The sequence below is a fragment of the Parus major genome, chromosome 4 (assembly GCF_001522545.3).
Source record: "Parus major isolate Abel chromosome 4, Parus_major1.1, whole genome shotgun sequence".
In the NCBI taxonomy this organism is placed as follows: Eukaryota; Metazoa; Chordata; class Aves; order Passeriformes; family Paridae; genus Parus; species Parus major.
In genome coordinates this window covers 57,423,548-57,447,808 of record NC_031771.1, presented here as the reverse complement: position 1 = coordinate 57,447,808, position 24,261 = coordinate 57,423,548, and the positions used below count along the sequence as shown (strand labels likewise).

The window sequence follows — 24,261 nt, the reverse complement described above, 5'->3', positions numbered from 1 at the left end:
ATGCACCGCTATGACCTCAGGGTACTTGGGACTGATGGCAGGCAGGGAAGAATTCTACTTATCAAAACCAACCAATCCAAGTATAAAATCCTGTAATCTGAGTTTCTGTCAGTTATAAACTTTTGCTTATAATCCTAACAGTTTGAAAGGGCAGTCTGTGATGTTCACTAATTAGAAATTACTTCTAGGCTAAAACTAAGGAGAATAAATTTGTCACACCCACTCCAAAGAATGAGAGAACATGCAAATGCTGCATCTGTTAAAATCTTACGTTTGTTGAGCAGACTGCCTTTAGACTTTTCCCATTAAAGTAAAAGTAGAAAAGAAGAAAATTTAGCAAGGCTAGAGCTAGAGCTATAAAGACATCATTTTACTTACACGTCTGACTTACACTGCAGAAAAGAAAGCCAGGAACTCAACAGAAACTGTCACTACAGAGTCAAGGTGTCTGAAAGGGACTGGAGGAGTTATTTTGTAGCATTTATGGTTGCTTTCTTGGATTTAGAGATAGAGTTGTGTGGCAAGCATCACAGACCACTGTAATCATCTGATTTCAGAGAATACAGGCAGCACACATCTATGCTTGGAGAAATGTAGCAAGTGTACCGTCATGCAATGGTCTTTACCCGAAGAACACAAAGGAAGTATCTCAATTATCCTCAGAAATCCAAATAATACAATTGTATCAGCACAGAGGTGGCTGCAAAGAAATCATGACTCTTAGGAGTACTCACCAACCTGGCACTTGAGATTCCATATCTGCTTTGTATTATGTAAGCCTTTGTGCGAATACATTAGTAGTCACAACTTAATAAAAAAGGAACAAGCAGCTCAACATGATCACTCACACCAATACAAACACAGCAGAGAGTGTGGAAATACCGTTTCTCAGATAAGCACAGTCCTTGGGAAAGCTTTTCAGCCAAAGGTGACTGTCCTGGAACCCACAGAATTTGCAGAAATATAAAACCCCTACAAGTCTACTGCTGAGTTCCAATCCCTGCCACTACAATTCCCACCCCTAAAGAAGAACAGAGAGTACAAACTCATAGTCCATGATACTCCAAACTTGTCCTGTATCTAACAGTCACTGGACAGAGAAATATAGAACAGATCACTTGCTGCACAAGATAAATGCGAACTAAAAATCAATAAATAAGTTTCCTGAGCCACATGCTTTTATTATAAAAGACATTTCAGCCATCTTCCATTGCTTAAGCGAAGAGGAATCCATATCCACCTAATTTCTCTCGAAAAACTAAAATTGTACCAAAAAAGTTACTTCCCAAAATTTTAATTATATAGTCCTCAGCTATAGTCCCCCATTCCTAGAAAAGGATGGAAAGCATGACCACAGCAAAGTTTTCTTCTATGGACTTTTAAATTTGGTTAACTGAGCTTTTAAAAAGTGGTTTAACTTTTGTATGAATAAGCTTTATAGGCATATTAATTTAAAGATACACTACCATTTTCTAAATATATTTAATCAGTCCTTTCTTCAGTTTACATGCTTATATATGTGAAGAAGAAGGGGATTAATCCCATTGCTGTAAACATACACATTTGAGTAATCTAAGGATTTCAAATTAGTCATATAAAAAAGTACAGCTAAAAGTCTTGGTCTCACAGTACCCCCCCCCCCCCCATTCTTTTCTTCATACACTGACTCCCACAACTTGAAATTTACATACTTAATTGGAGTCCTGACTTAAAAACCTGCGGTCAGGAAATTTAAAAAATTGTTCCTACAGGACCGTTAAACAGCTTAATATGCAAATTATTAACACAAACACAAACTAAATGGAAAATGCTTTGCATGCAAGAAATTTATTTCTACATGTTGATGGTGAACTTCGAAATTTACTGACACTTGTTTACAGCAGTCAAACAACATTTCCCTACTGTAGCTGAACCCACTCTGCATATTGTAATGCATTATGAAAAAATGTGTTTGAGTGACCCAAAAGTATTTCTTAGGGATGATAAAAGAATAGGTGTAATTATACTAGAAGCACACTGTTATTTTTGTCAAATAGGCGTACCAGCCAAATTAACATTTTAGACATGGTTAGTGGAATGCAGAGGACCAATTCCTCATTTCTCCTCCTCACTTTAGGTTATGGATGTGGCACACACAAAACCCCACATCCTCTTTCCCCCAAAATATACATAGGAAAAACTAGTATCTATTACTAGAATATAAAACCAGACATCAGGTCCCTCTACTGGGTTAATATGGGATGGCAGGAGAACAAACAGCCCACATTCCACTTGATCTGGGAACCTAGCAAGTGCGTCCCAAGTTCAGTCACCAAAGTGTCCTGTGTCATTGGCACATGCAAGCCAAACATAGACTAAAGGTGGCAATGATATCCCCACCCCAGGGCAGAGGGAGAGGCCAAAATCATTTATAGACTTAAAATCACAAGGTAAAGCTCTAAAATATATCACACGTGGACTGAAGTGTCTCTTCTGCTGCTCTCCTCTTAATATAAAAACAAAACTACATTTTGGACTTTAAATATATAAGTGAAAACGATAAAAAAGCAAGAATAAAAACTATGATCAGAGTCAACAAAAGTGTAACTATTATTCTGAATACTTTTTCTGCCTCCATATAAAAGATTACCTGAATGGAACTACTTCAAATCAGTCTACAAATAATTAAGTCTTCCTGCAAAAAAAGCCTCCCTGTTAAAAATTGAAAAATCAAAAGCAAAAATCTCAACCTGGTCACAGAAGTACACAGTTTGCAGTGCAATAGCAAATTAATTCTGAGAGTTAGGAAAACATCATCTAAAAAAAAAATAAAAAAAAAAAATTTTACTTTTGAGCTTCAGAAAAAAACTGTTAACTTCCAAAAATGAGTTGAAAGAAGTAGATCAAAAGCAGCAGAAGACACTTGATATGGAAAGTATGCATAACAAATGCATTTCGATCTTCCGGCTGCATGACCAAAGGCTTGCAAACAAAGCCTTTATCTCACAGAATGTCTAGCTGTTGGGGTTAGGTTTTGGAGTTTTTTAAATAAAAGCTCTATCCCTTCAAAAAACAGAACAGTCTACAGGAACAAGTCTATGGCTCTAAACCATAAATTTGGTATATTCAAAATCAGCTAGGCTTACAAATAGTATGTGAAAGATACAACATAGAACACTGATTTTAATACTGTACAAAGAAAGATCAATGAAATAATGTTTCACACAAAGTATATTTTAAGGCAATGCCTTCTGCTTTGCACAGATTATACTAAATGCAATATTTACTGTATCACAAACTGATTTGAGAACACATGCATCTACAAATATATTCTTAATTAGCATTTAAACAACAAACAAATCTTAAAAGCACCTATTTGGTTTGGCACTAGGAAACTAAGAGCAAGGCATTCTGATTAAAAATAAGTCTAGTGTGAAGTCAAAAGGCTGTCTCACAGTGTTTAGATCTCCAACAACAGCAATTCTGTGGGTCTCCAAAAGTTAAAAAAAAACTTGACAGCAATTTCGTGATTTTCCGCTATATTTATCATTTATTCCAAAGTAAGTAAATTCAGTAATGAAATGCAAATTATGAAATCATGTATACATGGCAGAAACATTCTGCACTTTATTTACATTAAACAATCTGTAAATCCACACAAATTTTATGAGGTTTTCCTTAATGGACCAAAAGTGACTAAAAAGTCATTTTTTTCAGCACAAAATATCAGTGATTTCCAAACATTTTGAAGAGACCATTGATAGGCCTCAAATCTTAAAAAAAAAAATCAAACCAAACTGAACCAAATAAACCCCCTAACAAACCTAAATAATGAGTATCTTATCTAGCATGGTTCAAGAGATTTTTTTTTTAGTAACCTTTAGGCCATGTAGACATCTAATCTATGTGTAAATCAATTTAAGAATTGTTCTTTAGAAAGACTGTATGCAAGCAACATCTTTGGTTGTAGGAAAAAAAGGGCAAGTCCACTGAACTCCTTACTTGTCTTCTTATATGATGAACCTCAACAACTAGCCACAAAACACCCAAAACTATTTCTATGAACTGTATCACAGGAATCAAGGAAAAGATGCAAAACCCAGTTCATACTATCATTGTATTTCCTACTCCATCAGTCAGTACTGGGGGAAAAAAATTCCAAAGAGCTTCCTACTTCCACCCACTTAAACCCTCCCACCAGCAATATCATTGCTGCCAAAGAAACCTGAGGGGAGAGGGAAATTAAAAAAAGGAAGAGTACACAGTAAGAATGAAGGACTTCTTAAGAACTTTCACATCTTGGGTTCTTAGACTCACTTCCAAAAGCAGCAAGTATGGCTTGGATAAGAATTGTGCTCTGGGTGCCAACAATAACTAAGTTACCTTCAGCACTTGAGTATTTAAAAACAAACAAACATGCATTTAGAGTGTGTATATTTAGAGAATTTTACGGTAATTCTTTATAAGTATGCATAACACATGTATAACCATAGCAGTCCTGAAGACACAGTAAAATTTATCATAAACAAGATTCCTTTCTTGGAAATTCTCTATTTCTTTCAAATACAGCTGGGCAAAACATACTGGCTTATAAATTTTCCCAATATTTTAATAGCTATTTCAGTTTAAGCCAATGAGCCAGAATAGAAGTTGCAAACATTCCATTAAAATTTGGTTGCAGTGTATTAGGGTTTTACTTCCACCTATGTTTTCTGTACTTGCAAAAATCTGCTATGAACTCTCTGGAAACTCATGACTTACGAGTCTAACATTTCGTGATACTGAGCCTGAATCCATATAACGATACCCAACATAGACCATTCTAATTGGGCAAGGCATTGAAGCAAAATCAGTAACAAACCCAAACAAAATACAAACAAAAAAACCACCACCCTCATGTACATCCAAAAATGGGGTAGGAGAACCAACACAACTCCCCACACACACATTCGTAGTCTTATCTTCTACCCAGACATCAAACTAGCACACTGTACAAAAACAGATAATATTGGAGAAAACCACACAAATCTGCATCAGAGTAACAGTGGAGAAACCCACAGAAGACTGCATCTGAATCAAGACCAAAACCCACATATTAAATATTAATAACAGAGCAGAAGGGAACATCCTGCTTATTCTCGAAAATAACCCTAAAGATCTAATCAATCAAGAATCCCATAGTCAATCAAGATTCCCATATACTTTTGAAATTCTTATTTTAGCTGTAAACAGAAATGACTGAAAATGTGACAACAGTGATATCTTAAATAGCTGTGTATGCCTAGTAAGGTTGGGAATGGGTTTTTTTGCTTATTTTTGATACTAAATCTTTTGTATTTACCTGACAGAACCTCAGTCCAGACTTCAAAGTTCCATTTCCCTGCTACACATGATGACACCAGAACACTATAAAGCACTGAAGGAGGATCCCTGAAGCAACTCTAACAGTGCTAATGACACCATCAACATTCTGAGGTGGAAAGATCTTAATGACTCTCTTAGCTTCAGTCTGTAACATTTCTAATGAAGATGACAGTATCCATAAGATTAAGATTTCCTAAATTAGTCCTCTTCACTACCAGCCCACAAAGAAGCAAACTGCAATGGATTATTCCTATGTATAACCCCATTGTGAGGCCACACATTCCTTGTAACCTGCTCTAAAAAGAAGTCACTGCTGTATCTTGAGGAAAAAGGGATAGCTACTCACTATCCCCAAAAACAGAGCTCTAAAAGCAAAGGATCACAGAATCACATAACAGCTCAGGCTGGAAGGGACCTCAAAAAATCATGTGGTCATACCTTCCAAGGGAAAAGAAGAGTAGACAAGATTATCTAGCACCCTATTGCATCTCAAAAACCTCCAGCAACAGGGATTCTATCACATTCCCGAGGAGGTTGTTCCAGTGAATGACTGTTCTCACTACAAGAAAAAAGAAAAATATTCTCATATCAAGATGAAACTGCTCCCAGTGCAATATGTACCCAATTGCCCCTTGTCTTCTCCGCGTGAATAGAGTGCTTCAGCCCTCTTTGTAGCTGTCCTCTAAGTTGAAGGGAAATCAATCCAATAAGTCCACCATTGAGAATAGTTATTTTCATGGAAATTTTCTTATCTTTTGAAAAATTAAAGGAATCACAAGGGAGAAATAATTCTTGAGACGCCAAGGACCAAGTCTTCAATGGGAATTAATCTGGGTTAAAGGAGCTCAGCAACTCTTTTATTCCTAAATTACTTCTCATTTAGGTATTTAATTCCTGTTCTCCTTCTTGACTTCTATTTGTAAACAAGACTAGTATATGTTCTTCCCCCTTGTTTTAACATTGTACCCATAACCAAAACTGGATTGAAATTGCTTATACATAAATACGTGTTTTAGAGTAAAGATTTTCTTGTTTCTGAGTAACTTCATTAAACCTTCACAAAACTAATTTAAAATGTCAGGCAATACAAAGAACCAGTAAGCAATAAGTAAAATAAAAATAAATTTAAAATCAATAATAAATAAATAACAAAACCAGCACATGTGTTAAAGATTTCCTCCATTTTCCATGTAAGAAATTTATACTTGCAGGCTTTACAGACTAAGCTATTTGAAAAAGAAATTAGGGAACAGTATGTTTCATAACAGGTGCATCTGATCATTACTACTGAATGTAATCCCAAAACGAAATTGATATTAGGTCTCAAAACTTAGAAAATGGTTATTTGAAGTAGGGTGAACAAACACGCTAAGTAAAAGTATGTTATAAACAGGATCAAATTCAAGGAGGTGGAAAAAATCTTCCAACTTCAAAGTCCAGTATTGTTCAGAAGACATCCTGTACGTTGGTACCACAGTGCCCCCTCAGCAACACAGGTTTTGGCTACCCTGTCAGCATGTGGTATTCTTCTCCCTTTGGCTCATTAGGTTCAGATAATCGACTTGGAAAAAGAACAGACACATTTCTTAAAGCTCTGTTATCAAACCCATAAAGGATCCAGTTAAGGAATCAAAACGAGAAATAAACTGACTGAGATTTTCATAATATAGTTATCCTGCTTCTTGCAAAGCCTGATAAAAAGAAAACTAATTTTGGCACTTCAGTAATTTGAAATATCACAGTAGCAACTTCAAAGTTATGACTGTAGTCTGAAATGGACTGAAAAGAAACAGGTCTTCATTTCCCCAAGGCCACTGGCCTATCTCTAAAGCTCCTCAAGTTCTCATGCAGTTTCAATTGGTTTAGTTTTCAATGTCCTCATCCCACATGCTCCTTTCAAACAGGTGTTGGAACCTTTTTCTGCCCCCTTCTACATACAGCTATTCATGCCTGACCCAGACCCACATGTTAAGATACATTCCAGAAAGTGCTTACACTAGGTTTTTTTAATTATATGTAATCATGGGGTTGTTGCTGATGTCACCTACTGCTGCCAGGTACACTTTTGAATAAAAAGAAACAAAAAAACTTTTACAGATACAAGTTTTCTGCTTTGCACAAGGGAAGCATGAAGGCTTTTATGCACAGTAATGGCTGCTAAGAGTTCAAAAACTGGCAGCATCTGAGATGAGTTTTTTGTGATTCAGTTACACTTATATCTATCTCACAATGACCTGCTCTGCTCTTGCTGGATTTTTAAAATTATAAACTAGATGAGGTGACAATGGAAGTTCTGAAGCAGTTAGGTAGCAATGTCTGAAGTATAACCAAAACAGCAGTAATAAAGAAGGACTAATAATTAAGCTACCATATAATTGGTATTTGCTTTCCTTTCTTCCTACTGTCACCACAGCCATATTCTAAGACAAAGTCTATGTTTAACAGCCTTTTCTGAAAACACTGTAATTTCTCTGAGTCCTGAATTCACAAAACTCCACTACTAAAAGTATTTCTACAACGGAGTATGATGCAGAGAAATAAAAAAAAAATTAAATAAATAAATGAAAAAAAGGAAAAAGGTATCAAGGCTGAACAGTATGTTCTAGAGTCAAAATTCTCTTGCATGCTTTTTATCAGCATTCAGCACTATTTTAGAAGAGATGAGTGATGTATGTATAATAATATATTTCAAATACCTGAATACTAAAAAATATTTGGTGGGTGTTTATTCTTTACTGAAAATAGCACAACATGAAATCTATGGGAAGTGATGGGAGTGATCTACAAAGTACTGTGGAGCTGGGCAATTTGACACAGTTTACAATTATTAAATTTGTTTACTAATATTCCGATATTAAATTATGCTTATAATCCCAAGTAGTGATGGTCTCCATTTAGAACACAAATATTCCAGTGTTAAAAATTATGATATCAATTTTAGCCATGTGAAAACACTTGTAACCTAACTAATCTCAGTTCACCCATCAAATCTGACTCCTGTGTGGTTTATACCCTCCTTCCACCCACACACTTAAAGACAACCACCCCCCCATCTGAGGCATACCCAGGTATAATACACAAAACATAACTGGTACAAAAACTCACTTTCACTGGACAACATCTAAAATATGTAAATACCTGTTCCTGCAGGTCGTAGTCATAGCTATCATGCAGCAGAAGACTGAGGACATACCGAGTATAAATCATGGCATCAATGCCACACTTCTCTAGCTCTTGTCCCAGCCAGGTCTGCACTGGACCCAAAGCATGTAGCAGAGACATTTCAGAAACAGATACAGGGCCTGGATAAGAGCTTGAGGAGCTTTCAGATGGCAAACCATCCACAACAACTGTACAGATAGGGCGCATGAATCTAGGTGGTTGGCATCCTTATAACGTGAAGCATTTTCTGTAGTTGATTTTCCGTCGATATCTGGAGGTGATTTTCACTCCAGTAAATAGGAGAGAGGCTTGACTTCTAGGACAATCATTTATATTTCCTGGCTGTTAGCCGACTAGAGACGAACATCACTCTTCAGGCATGACCAGTGAATAAACTAAATCCTAATAGCAAACACATATGTAGATGTGTTTTTCTACCTTAATTTCACATTGAGGCCAGATGCAAGTCCCCAGCAGGACCTATAAAGAGGAAAAAATGATAAGTTGTGACAATATGTATCCATACATGAATAATATTAAACAGTGAAAAAAACCACCCGAAGTAGAAAGCAGTCATTTACATACTGCTTACTCCAAACATATTGTACATCTACTCAGCGTCATATTGAAGAGTGACAGAAATTATTACAAGTTGAAAGGTCACTTTTAGAAAAGGTATTTTTTACTGTAGGAAGAGAGACTGCTTCATCAAAGACTTCACAATTAATCTGTTGATTAAAATATATGTCTGACCTAGCTTTATGGGAAAGTTGATATTTTATTACTTTCACTATCAGCTAAAAAAACCCCACTTTCATAAAAAAAAAAAACCAAAAAAAACCAAACTATGTTGGTTTGAATAAGGACTGCATATTTTGCATCACTAAAAGACAATAGAATCCTACTGTTTTGCAGTGATACCCATTTCTGGAATAGAAGTGGTTTTTTTATAAAACACCAAACTAATAAAATTCATCTGATCAGGAGTTTTATAAATCCTACTACTAAATAGTTACTACTACCTTCAAGTTCATTTTTTTGGTGGTGGTTTTTGGGTTGTTTTTTCTTAGTTTCAATTATTTGCCTTGTTCCAGCACAGTAAAACATTTTATCATCCAAAATCTGTCCTTCCCTGGAATAACTTCAAAAATTTGAGCAGAACATAATTTATGTGCCAAAAATTAACATTTAACTCTTTTTACACAAAGCATACACCTGTCCTATATGAAAGCTTAAAATCTAAACCATGTCCTAAAATAGACAAACGATCCTAAGACTTATACCACCCACAATCACAAATCAATCTAGATAAGCAAGGGGCAGAAGGTGCAAGCACCACACACTTCAGCACTCTGCTCTCAAAAGCAGAAAACATCAGCCTAAAAAAGTCATTTTTGGATTGGTCTACATATCAATCACATGCCAATCTGGCATTTGTGTAGGACTTCTTTCTCCTCTACAGCTTCTTAGCCTGAGAAAACAAAGCTGAAATCCAGGAGATTTCCTGCTCAATGCAGGAAATACCCTTCACTGAAAGGAAACAAAATAGACTCAAGTGACTAAGCAAAACCTACTGCAGTGTAAGATAACAACACACAACAGACATCACCTGATACAACTATCTGAACTAGATACTGAGGGCAGCATTTCATGTGGGCAGCATGTGTTTTGTGGCCAAACAAAACTGAAAGTCAATACATGTCAACACAACAAAAGATGATCATTTTTAGGAGCTTCCTTTACACCACCACCCAGGTACAACGGTATACTCCAGATTTTTCTGAGTCAATTGCAACGTCACCAAAAAGAAACCCATTATGATCAGTTGATACCAAGTTCCCAAAACCCTTTCCCTCTCCTAAAGTGACCTTACTGCTCTGGTTACAGTGCTCATTTTGGGAAAGGGGATAGATAACACATTATTCAATCTTGCTCAGCAACATGTCTCAATTAGAATCTTTTAAATAAGCACAAATAGCAAGGCAGAAACATGCTGCAAGGCACTGGAGGTTACTGCTTCATCACATAATTAGAGAACAGAAAGTCTAAGAGAAGTCTAGTACTGGACCCAAGGTAGTCCAAATCCAAGAGCCACAGATACAAACTCTTAAGAAGTCCATACTATCTTAATTGCTGAAGACCAGCATTCCAGAAAATCTGTTTAGTCCTGTTGGCTCTCCATAGCACAGCATGTGATGAATGTTCTCCCCAAGTCAATGCTACAGCATTGTCAGCCCCACAAATCCCATATTTCATAGATACAGGAAAACTGACACTCTTCATTTATCTTTTCTGAGACATGGTGCACAACTACCTAAAGGTTCAAGGGAAGAGGAGCCTCAATCCATCCCATTGCTAGGATGAGTTTGATGCCAGAGCCAGCAAAAGATGCTCAGAGCCTGGAAAGGGATCACAGGTCAGCAGGAGAGCACCTGAAGAGCAGCACAAAGGAACTTCTGCCACTCCAGCCAGTAAGTCAGGTCCATTTGGAACCCAGCTAAAATGCCTCTATGGAAACATGCATAACAAGGACAATAAAAAAAAAGAAGTTAGAGACATGTGTGTGCCTGCATGGCTATAATCATATTGGCATCACTAGGACATGGTGAGATGACTCCTATGACTGGAGTGTTGGAATGGAACGATACAGGGTGTTTAGGAAGGACAGGCACAGGAGACGAGGGGGTGTTACCCTCTATGTCAGTGATTGCCTGAAGTGCACAGAGCTCTGCCTCAGAACAGAAGAGGAGCTGACTGAAAGGTTATGGGTCAGGATGGAAGGGAGGGAAGGGACTGGCAGAGACTGGGGGTCTGCTACAGACTCTTTACCCAGGAAGACAGAGCTATGAAGTCCTCTACAGACACATAGGAGCAGCCTCATGCTCACAAGCCCCATTCCTCATGGGGGACTTCAACCACCCCCAGACCTGTTAGAGGTGCAACACAGCAGAGCATAAGCAATCCAGGAACAGGAGGTGCCTGGAATGTGATGACGGTGATACCTTCCTTCACTGAGCTAAAGAAGCCAACAAGGAGAGGTGCTATGCTGGGCTTCCTTTGCACCAAAATGTTGGGGCTGCTGGGGAACGTGAAGCTCAAGAGCAGCCTGGGCTGCAGTGACCATGAAACCGTGAGTTCAAGAGCCTTAGGGCAGCAAGGGAGCACAGCAAGCTCACTGTCCTGGACTTCAGGAGAGCAGTTTGGCCTTCTCAAGGATATGTTCGGTAGAGGGGCCCAAGAAAATTGGTTAACACTGAAGGATCACATCGTCCAGGCTCAGGACTGATGCATGCCTACCAAAAGAAGTGGGGCAAAACACCAGCCACCTGCGTGGTTAAACAAGAAACTCCTGGACAAACACAAGCTGAAAAATGAAGCCTACAGAGGGTGGAAGCAAGGACAGATAGCTTGGGAGGAATACAGAGAAATTGTCCAAGTAGCCAGGAATCAGGTTAGGAAAGCTAAAGCTGTGACAGAATTAAATCTAATTGACTTCGCCTGGTCAGCTGAAGTGTGTCTTGCTTTTATTAGATGGGGAGAGAAGGAAAAGACAGGAAGAGAGAGACAGATTATAAAAAGAAATTACGAAATCAGACAACAAAATTTTTGTAATTTGTTTTGCATTCCAGCTTTTTTGAATATCGTCTTCAGTTACTTCTTTTAACATGCACTAGAAATCTAAACAAATTTATTAAATATTATTTAAGAGTTCTCATTTTACATCTCTCAAGTACTTTGTCTCACAAATGGTCTTAAACATTTCCATTGTTTTAGAATTAACAAAATTTCATACAGAGTATTTTTCCATCCCAGTACTAGAGAGACTTTCCATATCAAATTAATACAAGTTACTAAAAGAGCAAACATTTCTGCTGATAGATGTGAAGCTTAATTTTAGAGATAACACCTTCTGACAAATAAGTTATTATCCCTCTTAAATCTATTTCACACTGTCTCACTAAAAATAATTTTTCCATCCTCACAAGGCCAGGGCTAATCTGAACAGAGGGAGCACATCACATCCTAAATACTTAGAGGAAGGCTAGTTATTTTAATTAAGTCAGAAAGAATTATCCGTTTCCAGGTATAAAGTATGACACATGGACATGCCTTATAACAAAAAAATTTAAATATCTGTATCAATACCTTCTGAAAACTACTTTTTATTTACAATGTAAAAAATACATGTTAAAATTATTTCAAAATAATTTCTCCTTACTCCATTTCTTAGTATATCTTTTCCTTTTAAGTAACCTTCAGTTTTTGCAATACTAATCAATGACATTAACAAGGTCACACTAGATAAACTGTCAGCAGCTTAACCACCAGAGACAAAAGAACCAATTTATGAAACATCTTCTAAAGGAGTGAGAACACAATATTGTATAAACACTCAGATTTTTCAACTTAAGACTGTCTTAGAATACATATATTTCTTAAAATTCTATTCAGTGTGATAGACACTAAATACTCTTTTGATCTACAATAGACAGCAGAAGAAAATAACTAAGCCTTAGTCTCCTGAGATCCAGCCGTGGCAAAGCAACAACTTTAAATAACCTATAGCAAGCAACAGAAAGGAGGATCAATGATACAGAAAGTGACACTGGAGCTCTTCAGGTTTGTTCCCTACAACACAGTTTTTCTTTCATGGAAATAATCTCTTTTGAAGAATAAGTAATCTAGTCTTCCCCATGAAATAACTGGAATATGGGTTCTGTCCTAACAAATACAGAGAACTTTTTTTAAAGTTTTTTACAATAGTGGAAGTGATACAGAAAACTTCTTGTAGCAGTTGTGTCTATGGGACACAATCGGAGATTAGCAGAGAGTGCTGTAAAAGAAAAGTATAATTATATCACTCTTCAATGAAGCTTGATACAAGCACACGAAGGAAGTGTTAATGTATGGATTATCAACAGAAAGATTAAAAGTTCATGCCAAGCAAGATAATTTCAATGCCTTTAACAGCTTTTTTTCCTCCACACTCTCTTTCATACTGTTAGAAAACAGTAATCAAAACCAAACCACAAATTAATCTAAGGTAACCTAATGTCTATTTTATCAGCACCAGGAAGCCTCTGAAAATTGTGTATCTATGCAGCAAGGTCCCAAACCAACATTTTTTATAAATTAAAAAAACCCAAAACAATACACTGATTTAACAATCTTTCAAGTTTTCTTAAATAGCAACTTCCAAAGCAGTAGAAGATATTGGAATAAGACAGTAAAAACTATACCTGTTAAAACTGTCTTATCAGGTAAACTAAGTTCCACAGACAATGTATTGGAGATCATAAAAGGTAACTTGAAAAGGAAGCAAATTGTCAGCAGGCTTAAATTCACTACACTTCTATATCACCAACTAGGGAAAAAAAAGTTACTGGATTACATATTGAAATAAGTTGAAAACTAATATGCTGTTTATTTGCATAACCTGCAACTGACTCCCTAAAAACTCAAATTTACTCTTTACACATTACTGCAGGGAAGCCAATCTCTTGGATAATCTATAGATGCTATTTCTCCTTCCTTCAGTTCCCAAAAGGGAAAAACATCTGTGTTTCCAGCATTTCTTGATGCCTACTGCTACATGTTAACAATTAGACTAAACACATTCTCACACAATAGTTAAGTAAAAACTACTGTTTTATATGAAGCTTCCTATTATTCTTTGAAATACACCAGTGCATTACACAATTCAAATTAACAGCTCTCATTTCAAAATTTTTTCTCCACTTTGACATTGTATGATATTTATTCAATGAACAGAGAAAATATATATATATATATATTTATATATAAATATATAAAAATATGGATAGAAGTATCCACCTTTTTTAAACAGGGCAATGTTTTTCAAACTAATCTTTTTTCCCAGAACAGTTTTATTAAAAGCAAACAATATATCCTCCCTCTGGCAACTACAGGTAGGGAAAAAATATGGAAATCCTAATTAGTATTAAAAAAAATAAAAATTTTATCAAGTTTGGTCAACAACATACTAAAATCACATACACAGTGCAGCAAATTCCAGTCCCCTTTAGAAAACTGATAGTCAAAAGTATGATCATATTATATATTTATATCATATTGTATATATTATATGATAGCAACAGAATTTCAAATTGTTCTTATATATAATGGAAGAATCCACAACTTTACCCTAATTTCTTTTGTGTCTTTCCACAAAAACACTGAACAGATTCTTAACAGACAAACCAAGCAACTACACACTGGGAAAGGCACTGTCAAAGCCCAAAACCAAAGCCTATTTAAAGTCTAGCAAACAATGGAATCTGTGTGCTTAATAAATTTCACATGGTATTTAAAAGACATGTGAATTCAGAAGTAAGAGAAGTTATTTTTTAACCACATTCCTTGATAATCTAAGAAATCTGGCTGTGTAATCTTCAGAGCAAGGACAGCTTTTTTATGCACTGGTGATGTTTGATGTTACTGCACAACAAACAGCAGGAGCAGCAGCTTGATTCATAACCAAGGCACCAAACACCACAGAAATATTGTCCTGCCATGAGAAACAGAGATTAAATACCTGGCTGAAACCAAAGTACTAAAAGTGGTCAGAAGTATAAAAGTAGCTCTGTGAATCAACTTCAAATATACACAGAACCATCTGTTTTAAGAAGCATTACCAAGAGGTGCAAGAGTGACACAAGTGTTACTTGTAATGGGTTTATGTTTTATAGGGGACTGATGTCTAATGAGACTGGGCTCACGGTTCTAGGGTAACTCAAGCCAAAGAAACCAGTGTGTGGGTGTTACTGCAGGATTTTTTTTCCTTACAAATCTGCAATCTTAATTTCATAACACTTATCCAAATGAAAATCTGAAGCTGCTAATCCTGTATAAAAGCTTAATGGAATTACTCAAAGGATTCAAGAGCTACCATGTAAGCCTCAGTTACTTAGGTTAGCAAAGAAAAAGAGCAGATATAATCAAGATGACACCAGGGAAAGTCACCAGCACAGTTTTGAAAGATTCTGCTCTGGGACCTGCATTACCTGATAAATTCCTAAGTGGCCTGGAAGATGAGATGGGTGACACAGTTTAGAAGCTACCAGAGGACAGCAAGTGATCAGGGATAGCGACTACAGAGCAACTGAAAAAATATAAAAGACCATTATGAAACTGGACTGGGCAATAAAAAGGTAAACAAAATTCAGCATAGACAATTTTGAAATGGGGCATAGGGGCAATGACCACCTGATGCTATTAATGCATAAAACAATGAGTTGTGAGCTATTAATTCATGTCTCTCCATGGATCGACATTGACTGTTCAATGTTTATTTTTTATTACTAGAAAGCACTAATGAGCTAGGTAAGATCTACATACAAAACTCTGCACAACAGCTAGTAGAATTCCTTGCAAAATATACCAAAGACTCAAAAGATTAAAAAAAAAAATAAAATTAGATGGCCTTCAATGGAAATCGAGTAAGAGAGATCCCTTGACAGTTTTCAACTAGACAAACCATATCAGGGTCAGGAAATCCCCTAGGCTGAAAATAGTGTATGGCTGAGGGAGTATTTAGGAGAGGTATCACTCACCCTGTTCTTTTTTTGTCCCTAACTGCTCCTTTAGAGATGATGTTGCAGACAAGTACAGGGTTTGTCAAAGCCTTTGTCTGAACCAGTACAGCTGTTCTTATAAAACATTTATGTTTACTATCATAGAAGAACAACACTTCAAAAAACAGTTGCTGGAGGAGTGCAACAAGCTGATCCACTCACAGGGCTGCACATTATTAACACATGTGAACTTCGTTAAAAGATGTCAAAACATCAATCCTGTCAGGGATCAGAAACTGAGCTATGGGAAACAACTGTTAACAGACAGCAGAATTAGCAGGTGAGACACTTTCACAAAGGGGTCGGCTGCATATCAAAGATCCCAAATTCTTGTCATCTGTGTATTCTTCACTTCTACAAAACAAGTATGTATGCAAGCTGGAAAATGTGAAACTTTTAAGCTAAGAAAATAAGGCAAGACAGAAATGGGAAAAGAATGACCTTACAGCAAAACCTGAAAACACTGTCTATACCCCAAAACTTGGATTTCATAGAATTACAAGTCTGAATGAGCCTTCACAAGAAAGATTCTTTTGGAAAGGATACAGTAGGCTTGTAAAGAATCATCTCTACAGAGTGGAGACTTATGAAGTGGTCCTTCAGTATGTCTAATATAACTCAAAAAAAATCATTAATAAACCTAGTTTGGCTTATTAATAGTTGGAAAGTTTTGCAGATCATGGTTCAGTGGCAATCTTGATAATTTGGGAAGCAAATTTTATCTTCAAAATGGAAGTATTTCATAGCATCACTCAAGAAACTGTTTCAGGAGGTCAACTCAGTATTAAAGCTGCATTAAAAAAACCATAAAAGGAAGCACTTCATTATGCAATACATAGATACCACTTCTATATCAATAAACAGAATGGAGCTCAGAGCACTTCTGACAAAACAAAACAAGACAAATAAAACAATCTCTGGTACAACAGATTATGCAATTGCACCAGAAAAGTTTAAGTACAGCACATCTGTATCCACCTCAACCTAAAGAATAGTATCTCCAAAAACTTTGCTATTTAAGAAGGACTTAAAACTGTTAAAGATACCTCCATTGATTGTATTTAAGAAATGGGAAGATATCTGTAAATTGCGTGAATCTAGAGAAGTGAAATGCTGCCTCACTATTAACAAATGCTGAGCTGCCATTAACAATGGTAACAATTACATTATTTAAGAATTTGTCCAAAGGACTATCCAGCTACCAACAGAGTACTAATAATTCCATTCAATTCTTTAAAAACAACAATCATAAACACATGTGAGAATTTTTTTTTCCCATTTAGTTTTTTGCTGCCTACACTGGTGTTTGAACCAAATTTTACATTGTTTAAACATGACCACTTTTTAAAAAAATCTTAGCTGAAAAGTATACACATATAACATAACTTAGATGTATGTAACTTTTCAGAAGTTTAAAAACACAAATCAGCATCTAATCTAAAGAATTTAGATAAATATTTTTAACATTAAAAAATAATTAAAACAATGTCACACAAAAACTTAAAGGGATTACTAATGCTGCCAGCACAAGTACCAGTTTGCAAAAACCAGAATTTTTTATAGTAGTAGTAACTAACTTTCAAAAGAACAACAACAGCAGCATTTTGACAGAGAAACCTGTGTGGATGACTTGACAGTGAGTTAGTGTAACAGGAACTGCACCACCACTGCACACTGACACCAAGAGAGTTCACTGCATTCCACTGCTTCTCTCATCCTCCCCTCCATGCTCCCACCCTCTTGTCCCTGTACTTGACACATGCACCCTGTGGCTGCAGAGATGAACCGTATCAAGTTTTTGGTCCAAATAGAAAGATTTCACTTGTGGTAACCCAATCTTCAAAAAATACAAATCAGCGATCAACTTGCTCTCTCACCATGAAATTTCTACAAGTAGCATAAGAGAGGAAGTGGGGTTGCCCCTTTCAGCAGCAACCCACTATAGACCCACTTAAGAATAACAAGAAAACATTAGGAAGGCAGAATGCAGAAGCTACATTTTACCTAATTCAAATCCAAGTCCTTCAGATGATTTTCTTAGGAACATGAAGTATGAAAGACAATCCAGGTACTTCAATAGGTATGTATTTACTTCCAAAATTTTTACAGAAATTCACTAGGCAACCATATCCTGTACTTGCAATATTCAGCAGATCCAGTCTCAAACAGTAGCCTGGTGATGAAAAAGAAATTATTGGTTCCTTCAGATCTGCTGAGAGAGAGGCAGGTGTTGCACTGTAAGTAGCCCAGAATAGGATGGATCACCAAAGTGTGGAGAACCCAAGAGAATATATGATAGTGCAGAAGGCAACATGTGTAGACTTCAGAAACACTGAGGCATTGCCTCACCTCATATTTTACCCTCCTACCATCAGTGTCATTTCAGTTCCACTAATATCAGCTTTCAGACCTTTCTGCTACATTTCTTTTGCCACTGAAGACAGTAGTGTAATTTTTGAGTTTTTCAGTTCAAACTTGTAGATGCTATCAGTGTAAAAGAGCAATGCCAGAGACATGCATCTTGCTCTCCCTTGTTTACCTCAAGTCTATTTACACAGGGATTGTCTGGATGGGCTGCTACTGGGCCTGAGAGATCCTGGGGAGAAGTACTTTTCTAGATGCAACTTCAAGGAGGAGATAGCTACAGTCTTTTCTGTTCAGTCCCATGAGAATCTTCACTTGGACACTATCAAAAGCAGTATCTTTTATTATGTACACGAGCAACAGACCACACATCATTGATTGCCATCACAATAACGCTTCCTCAGATTTAGGAAAACATAAATGGAGTTAACAGACAACAAAACCAAATAGAACTGTGATCACACAGGCACACATATTTTGAGTTCACAAAGACATTTATCTTCAAGATTCTTGGCAGGTAATCTCTGTAAGCTTTCTACTACTTGTGTCTCACTATATTTACTAGCCTTACTATCACCTACAATATATGCAGAACTTAGACACAATACAGGATACAGTCAAGTAATGGAAACATTAGGTATCTCTCTTGACTATTTAATCATTTTCTTTCCTGCTCTTGTGATGTCCTCTGTTTAGTCAACTTTGAGATCAGTTCAAACTACCTTCTACCAACAGGTACTTGCCTGTGTTTGAACTCCGTTCCCAAGAGGGATGCCAATGCTCGGAGGCCCGTGCACCAAGTTACACGAGTGAGCACTAAAACAGACATGCCCCCAGTCCTGAACACCTCAGAGTAGACACAGGCACCCATCCATGTACCCCAACATGTGTAGCAGACTCCTCCATGGCACAGGCAGCCACCAGGTGCAATCATCCCCCAGGCCACCAGCAGGACCACCCTGATGAAATATTCAGTGCTCTTCATATCAGCCAGAATCCAGTGGCCACTCTTGTAGTGCAAAACACAAGATTTATTTCAATTAATATACAATTTATTCTTAGGCACACACTGCATCTTTCAGTCAAGCACGGAAAAGGAGAATGAATTATGAATGCAAAGATTCAACCACCAGTGTTCATTTAAAGGCTACGATATTTGTCCTGCTATTTATACTTCCAAGGTTAATAATCCTGTAATAAAAAGCTGTATATAAACAGCTAACTAGTTAAATATCAAACCATATATTTTACTCTAGTTTATTAATTTCTTCAATTTGTATGAAGGTCTTGTCTGAATACTTACTATTGATGTTTTCTATACTTAGTCTGCAGTTCAGGGAGTTAATTACTATCTTGCTGAAAAGCTCTAAATAGCCTCATAAAGAGTTTAAAAACTAATCTAACTTCACCTAACTATATAGCCTTTTCAACAGTTATTTTAAAAAGTTACTCTAAATTAAGTTGAAAGTCATATATAAACAAGGTTTTCATTAATAAGTGTGTAAAAACTTACAAGATGTGTCAGCCACAGGAGGGTCAGAAAACACAGAGGTCTGACAAGTTGAATTTGCAAGCTCTACAACTTAACCAGCAGAGAAGATACTGACTATACAGCACATAAAATATAGGAGGCCTACAAAGGAAATTGTTTCAAATACTTTTCCTCTGCCCCTCTACCACCTCTAATTTTTATTCCAAAATATTAGTAAATTCTATCTATTTATGAAATTAAGATCTGAAATAGGATACTCCGCAATTTTGAAGAAAATAGCAAGTCAACATGAAATAATTTCTATTTTAGCATTTGAATGAATTTGCATAGGCATTTATTGTTCAGTTTATGTTGTATGGCTGCCAGGCTGTCTTTTTCCATAAAAACAGTGGTGATATTTGTTACAATATCTCCACTTTTATGATTAAGTATGTTGTTTAAAAACACTACTTATTAAATAAGAAAATTTTACCAACTGAATAGGTAGCACAGTTTAATATTGCTCTTAAAATAATACATTTGCTGCTCAAATGACAGCTGAAAAGGTCATTTTACTAAAATGTGACCAGAAAAACCTCTTACAAAAGCAGCAGGTAAGCATTACATTAATTCTCTTCAAGGAAGTTGCTGTACTGTTAACCAAAGCATTTCCTTCACAATTCAAGAACAAAGTTACTAAAAACTGGAACTCTGAGGTTTCTCTGAAGCTAGTAAGACATCTTCTTCGGAGAGGCTGGTGAAAAAATCATCTACATATGATAAACTAATATCTGAACTTACAGAGACATTTTAAAACTTTTGTGTCACCTCAAACAGTTCAACATGACTTCCATCAAAACTGCTATAAAAAAAGCAATAAAACAAAAATTACTAAAGGTAAATTCAGTTTCACTGTCAAATGCAGGAGTAGACTACACACCAGAATGAACTTCTACCCCAGAAAACAGAACCAGAAGAGGAATTCACTGAACAGCTGTCTTTAGCTAATTAGTAACAGTAATTAGCTCAAAATCTTCAGAGAGCAGAAACAAGTATCATGAAACAGTAAAAGTTTTTACTGTACTATTAAAAGTAAAGATATGAACTCGACAAATGACTGGAAGCTGGCTCCATTTCTTTCAGCATACTCCAGTGTCCTAAATACAATGCGGTGTTTTGAAGTTGCACATCCACTCAGCCACAGTCTTCAAATTTGTTTCAAGTTCATAATAACGCATTACAGTGCCACAAGGATCTAGTGAGAATTAATTACTCATCCAGTGGCAGCAATATGCATTACTGATTTCTTCATTAGTGATTCTTCAAGCAGACCTTTTCCTTTAGGCTAATAAAACACTTTGTTTTCTTTAAAAATACATATGACACATGCTAAATTAACAGAATAACTTCTTGGATCAATCTGTGTATGTTTTATCACGTTTTCCCATTTTACTGTTGATGATTATTTTCTCAATCTAAGTCCTAAATACACTAACACTACCTGGAATGACACTGAAGAAGATACAGATCTTGCAACTCTGCTCTGCTGCTCTGATGTTAAAGCTGTACCATCTCATGATAGGTTGCTTTATTTTTTCTGGCCTTCAGCTACCCTCAGACTCTTACTTTCTTATCTCTCTCTCTGTACTTTCTTCCACAGTCTATATACCTCATCAGCAATGCAACCATGTCTCCCTTCAGAATTCTTCTACAACCAAAAGCCAGTCCATCTAACCAAACCACAAAAACAAACTCACACAATTAAAAAACCTACAAAAGGGATAACAGCTACTCCTTCCCATATAGCAACTTAAACACAAGCACATGAAAATGAAATTTCACTTTAATTCACTCAGTGGTACAGCTGATAGAAAACAGCATGCAGGTCTCTCTTCTCAATCCTAGCCCAGCACTTTATCCAGCAGACCTTGTAAAGTTTCCTTGGTAAAATTTAATAGTAACTAGAGAAAAATTTTTAAAAGCTGTGAAAATCCTACAAAATTATTCAGATTTCATCCCTGTTACAATTTATTTTTATTTATTAACAAACTTTTTTGCACAGAGTATAAATTCTCATATGCAATCCTTTCTAGAATAAAGCATAAGAAGAAGTAACATTGGCACGGACCGCATATTTGAAATTTCTTCCTCAATACAGCAAAACCCAGAAATTTAAACATTCCCCAAATTATATTAAAAATGAAAATCACTACAGCAAGCATGAGCATGGACTAAGCAGGATATAATTAAACTATTACATGTAATATCAGAACAAAAAAATTTATTTAAATACATCATAATTTAAATTTCCACACTAATATAATTAAATTATTACATGTAATATCACAAGAGTGCAAAATGAATTTAAATACTTCATTATTTAAATTTCCATACTACTGCCTCAGAAATAAATCTCTTAGACAGGTTCCATATGTCCTCTTTGGTGTCAGTTATGAACAGAATTTACATGCAGAAACAAAATAAACAATGTATAGTATTATGCAGGTAGATCCAAACATCCTGCACATGAAATTATAAATGCAGTAGATGATTAAAAATTTAAAATATTCAGTAGCTTCCAATAAAGCTACAGAAATAGCTGATAGTAAGATGTCTGTGAAAGAATAAGCTTTGTACTGAATGTTCAAGCTACTCAACCCTTCCTCCCACCCCCAACCACCTTGTAGGCCAGTAAGAGACACATTCAATCTCTTAATTTCTATTAAAAATGTACCAAACCAATTTTTAGGAAAGTAGAGTAAGATGCTTTTTAGTAAAAATATTATAACTAGCTCATCGAGATCTTTTTCTAAAAAAATATTCTGACAGTCCCACAGTTACCCAGTACTTCTGACTAGAAAAATCTGGTAAATTATTTCCAAATTAATTAGAAAAACATAATTTTCCTTCCAATCAGATAATTTTCCCTTTGTCGGTGTATTAAAATTTAACTAAGCACACCAATATTAACTTGAACATTTTCATTTTGTATCATATGATTAACTTTAGTTGAGAAAAATTTTTGGGGCAGGACTATGCGGATGAACAACACAACTCATTTCTGCAATGACATTTACAAATCATCCAACCAGCCTGTCACTTTTCTTGGACAAAATTAAGGATTCCAACCTCTGTTCCACAAGACAGAAGAATATCCTAAAAACAGACTATTCCAATAAACAGAACGTATTAAATAGCTTCTATGAGATCATTTGAATTCCAAGCACCTTTAGCAATGTAGATAATGGGAATATTTCCTGCTACCTCTCCAACTCTACAGGAATTCTAAGTCTTGCCACCTTCACCACACTCCTTTACCAGACATTGTTGCCTATCCTATTAAAGTACTAAGCTGTTACTTTTAGTCATTGGTTACTGCTTAAAGAAGCAGCAACTGAGACATGATTTTGCTAGGATTCTAGCTAAGTATATAAAGTGTCTATTCTGACTCTACAACATTATGTCTAAAACCCAGTAAAATCCCCCAAGAAAATTCATCTACACAACCTCTTGGTTGCTTGGTTCCTCCTATTCACCTAGAAACAAGATGCTCAACATGGACAAATAATGAAGTTTTGAGCAGTATCTAGATCTTCCTCTGTCCCTACTCCTGCTAGAATGCACAGCAAATGAGCAAAGGAAAATGCTGACATCATTTTACCCCTATGGAATTTCTCTTATTTGGATGAATAACAAATAGCAACAACAACAAAAGTAGAGAATGCTGAAATATGCCTATGAAACAGGCATAATAAGGTAACAAGTTCAAGGTCTCCATTTTTATTTCTTGGGTCACATATAGATCTATTTGACCCTTACTTTCCTTCCAATTCCAGCACCCATGAGCAGAAAAGCTGGAGGGTCACATACCCAACTCAAATTTCCAGAATCTGTGGACTCAAGGGATCTTAATCCCAATGGTGCCCCAAACAGATGGATAAAATGCTGTCACTGTACATGTGTTAATATCTGGCAAGCAGAACATGGTGGGGATATACGCTGCTGAGGCTTTAAATGGCCTGTCTCAGGATTTCCCCTATCATCGTCAAGTCTTTGAAAATAAATACCATTATGAACATATAACATACTACTCATTTTATTCAAGTCACCTATACCCCTCTTCTATCTCAATGATGAAAAGAGAAGATTTCGATACCTATATGATATGCTTTATTGACTGGAAGAGAATGATTGTACACTACCATTTTAGCATATCCATACTAACAAGAAACAGCAGATGGAGGATTAGTACAGAATAAAATCTGTACAGTTACATGTCAAGGAACAATCAAGTTCCATGTTATTTACTTTTATAGGGCATATTTT

General features: G+C 36.1%; 1 protein-coding gene across 13 annotated transcripts in view; it reads right to left on the bottom strand.

The window, feature by feature from the left end:
* The window catches only part of KIAA0232 (KIAA0232 ortholog), a 63,472-nt gene that overhangs the window by 37,151 nt on the left and 2,060 nt on the right, over nt 1–24,261 (bottom strand). For 11 of the 13 annotated variants that reach the window (XR_001520955.3, XR_004496955.1, XM_033513668.1 and 8 more), the window contains exon 2: nt 8,482–8,985. Coding sequence is in view for 10 of the 13 variants with exons in the window: in XM_033513668.1 (XP_033369559.1) it covers nt 8,482–8,712 (231 nt within the window). In the remaining 3 variants the exon portion in view is untranslated. Of the gene's footprint in view, nt 1–5,781; nt 6,905–8,481; nt 8,986–18,104; nt 18,274–24,261 lie in introns of those variants that run through there. The other 2 variants (XM_033513663.1, XM_033513667.1) reach the window with 2 other exon arrangements.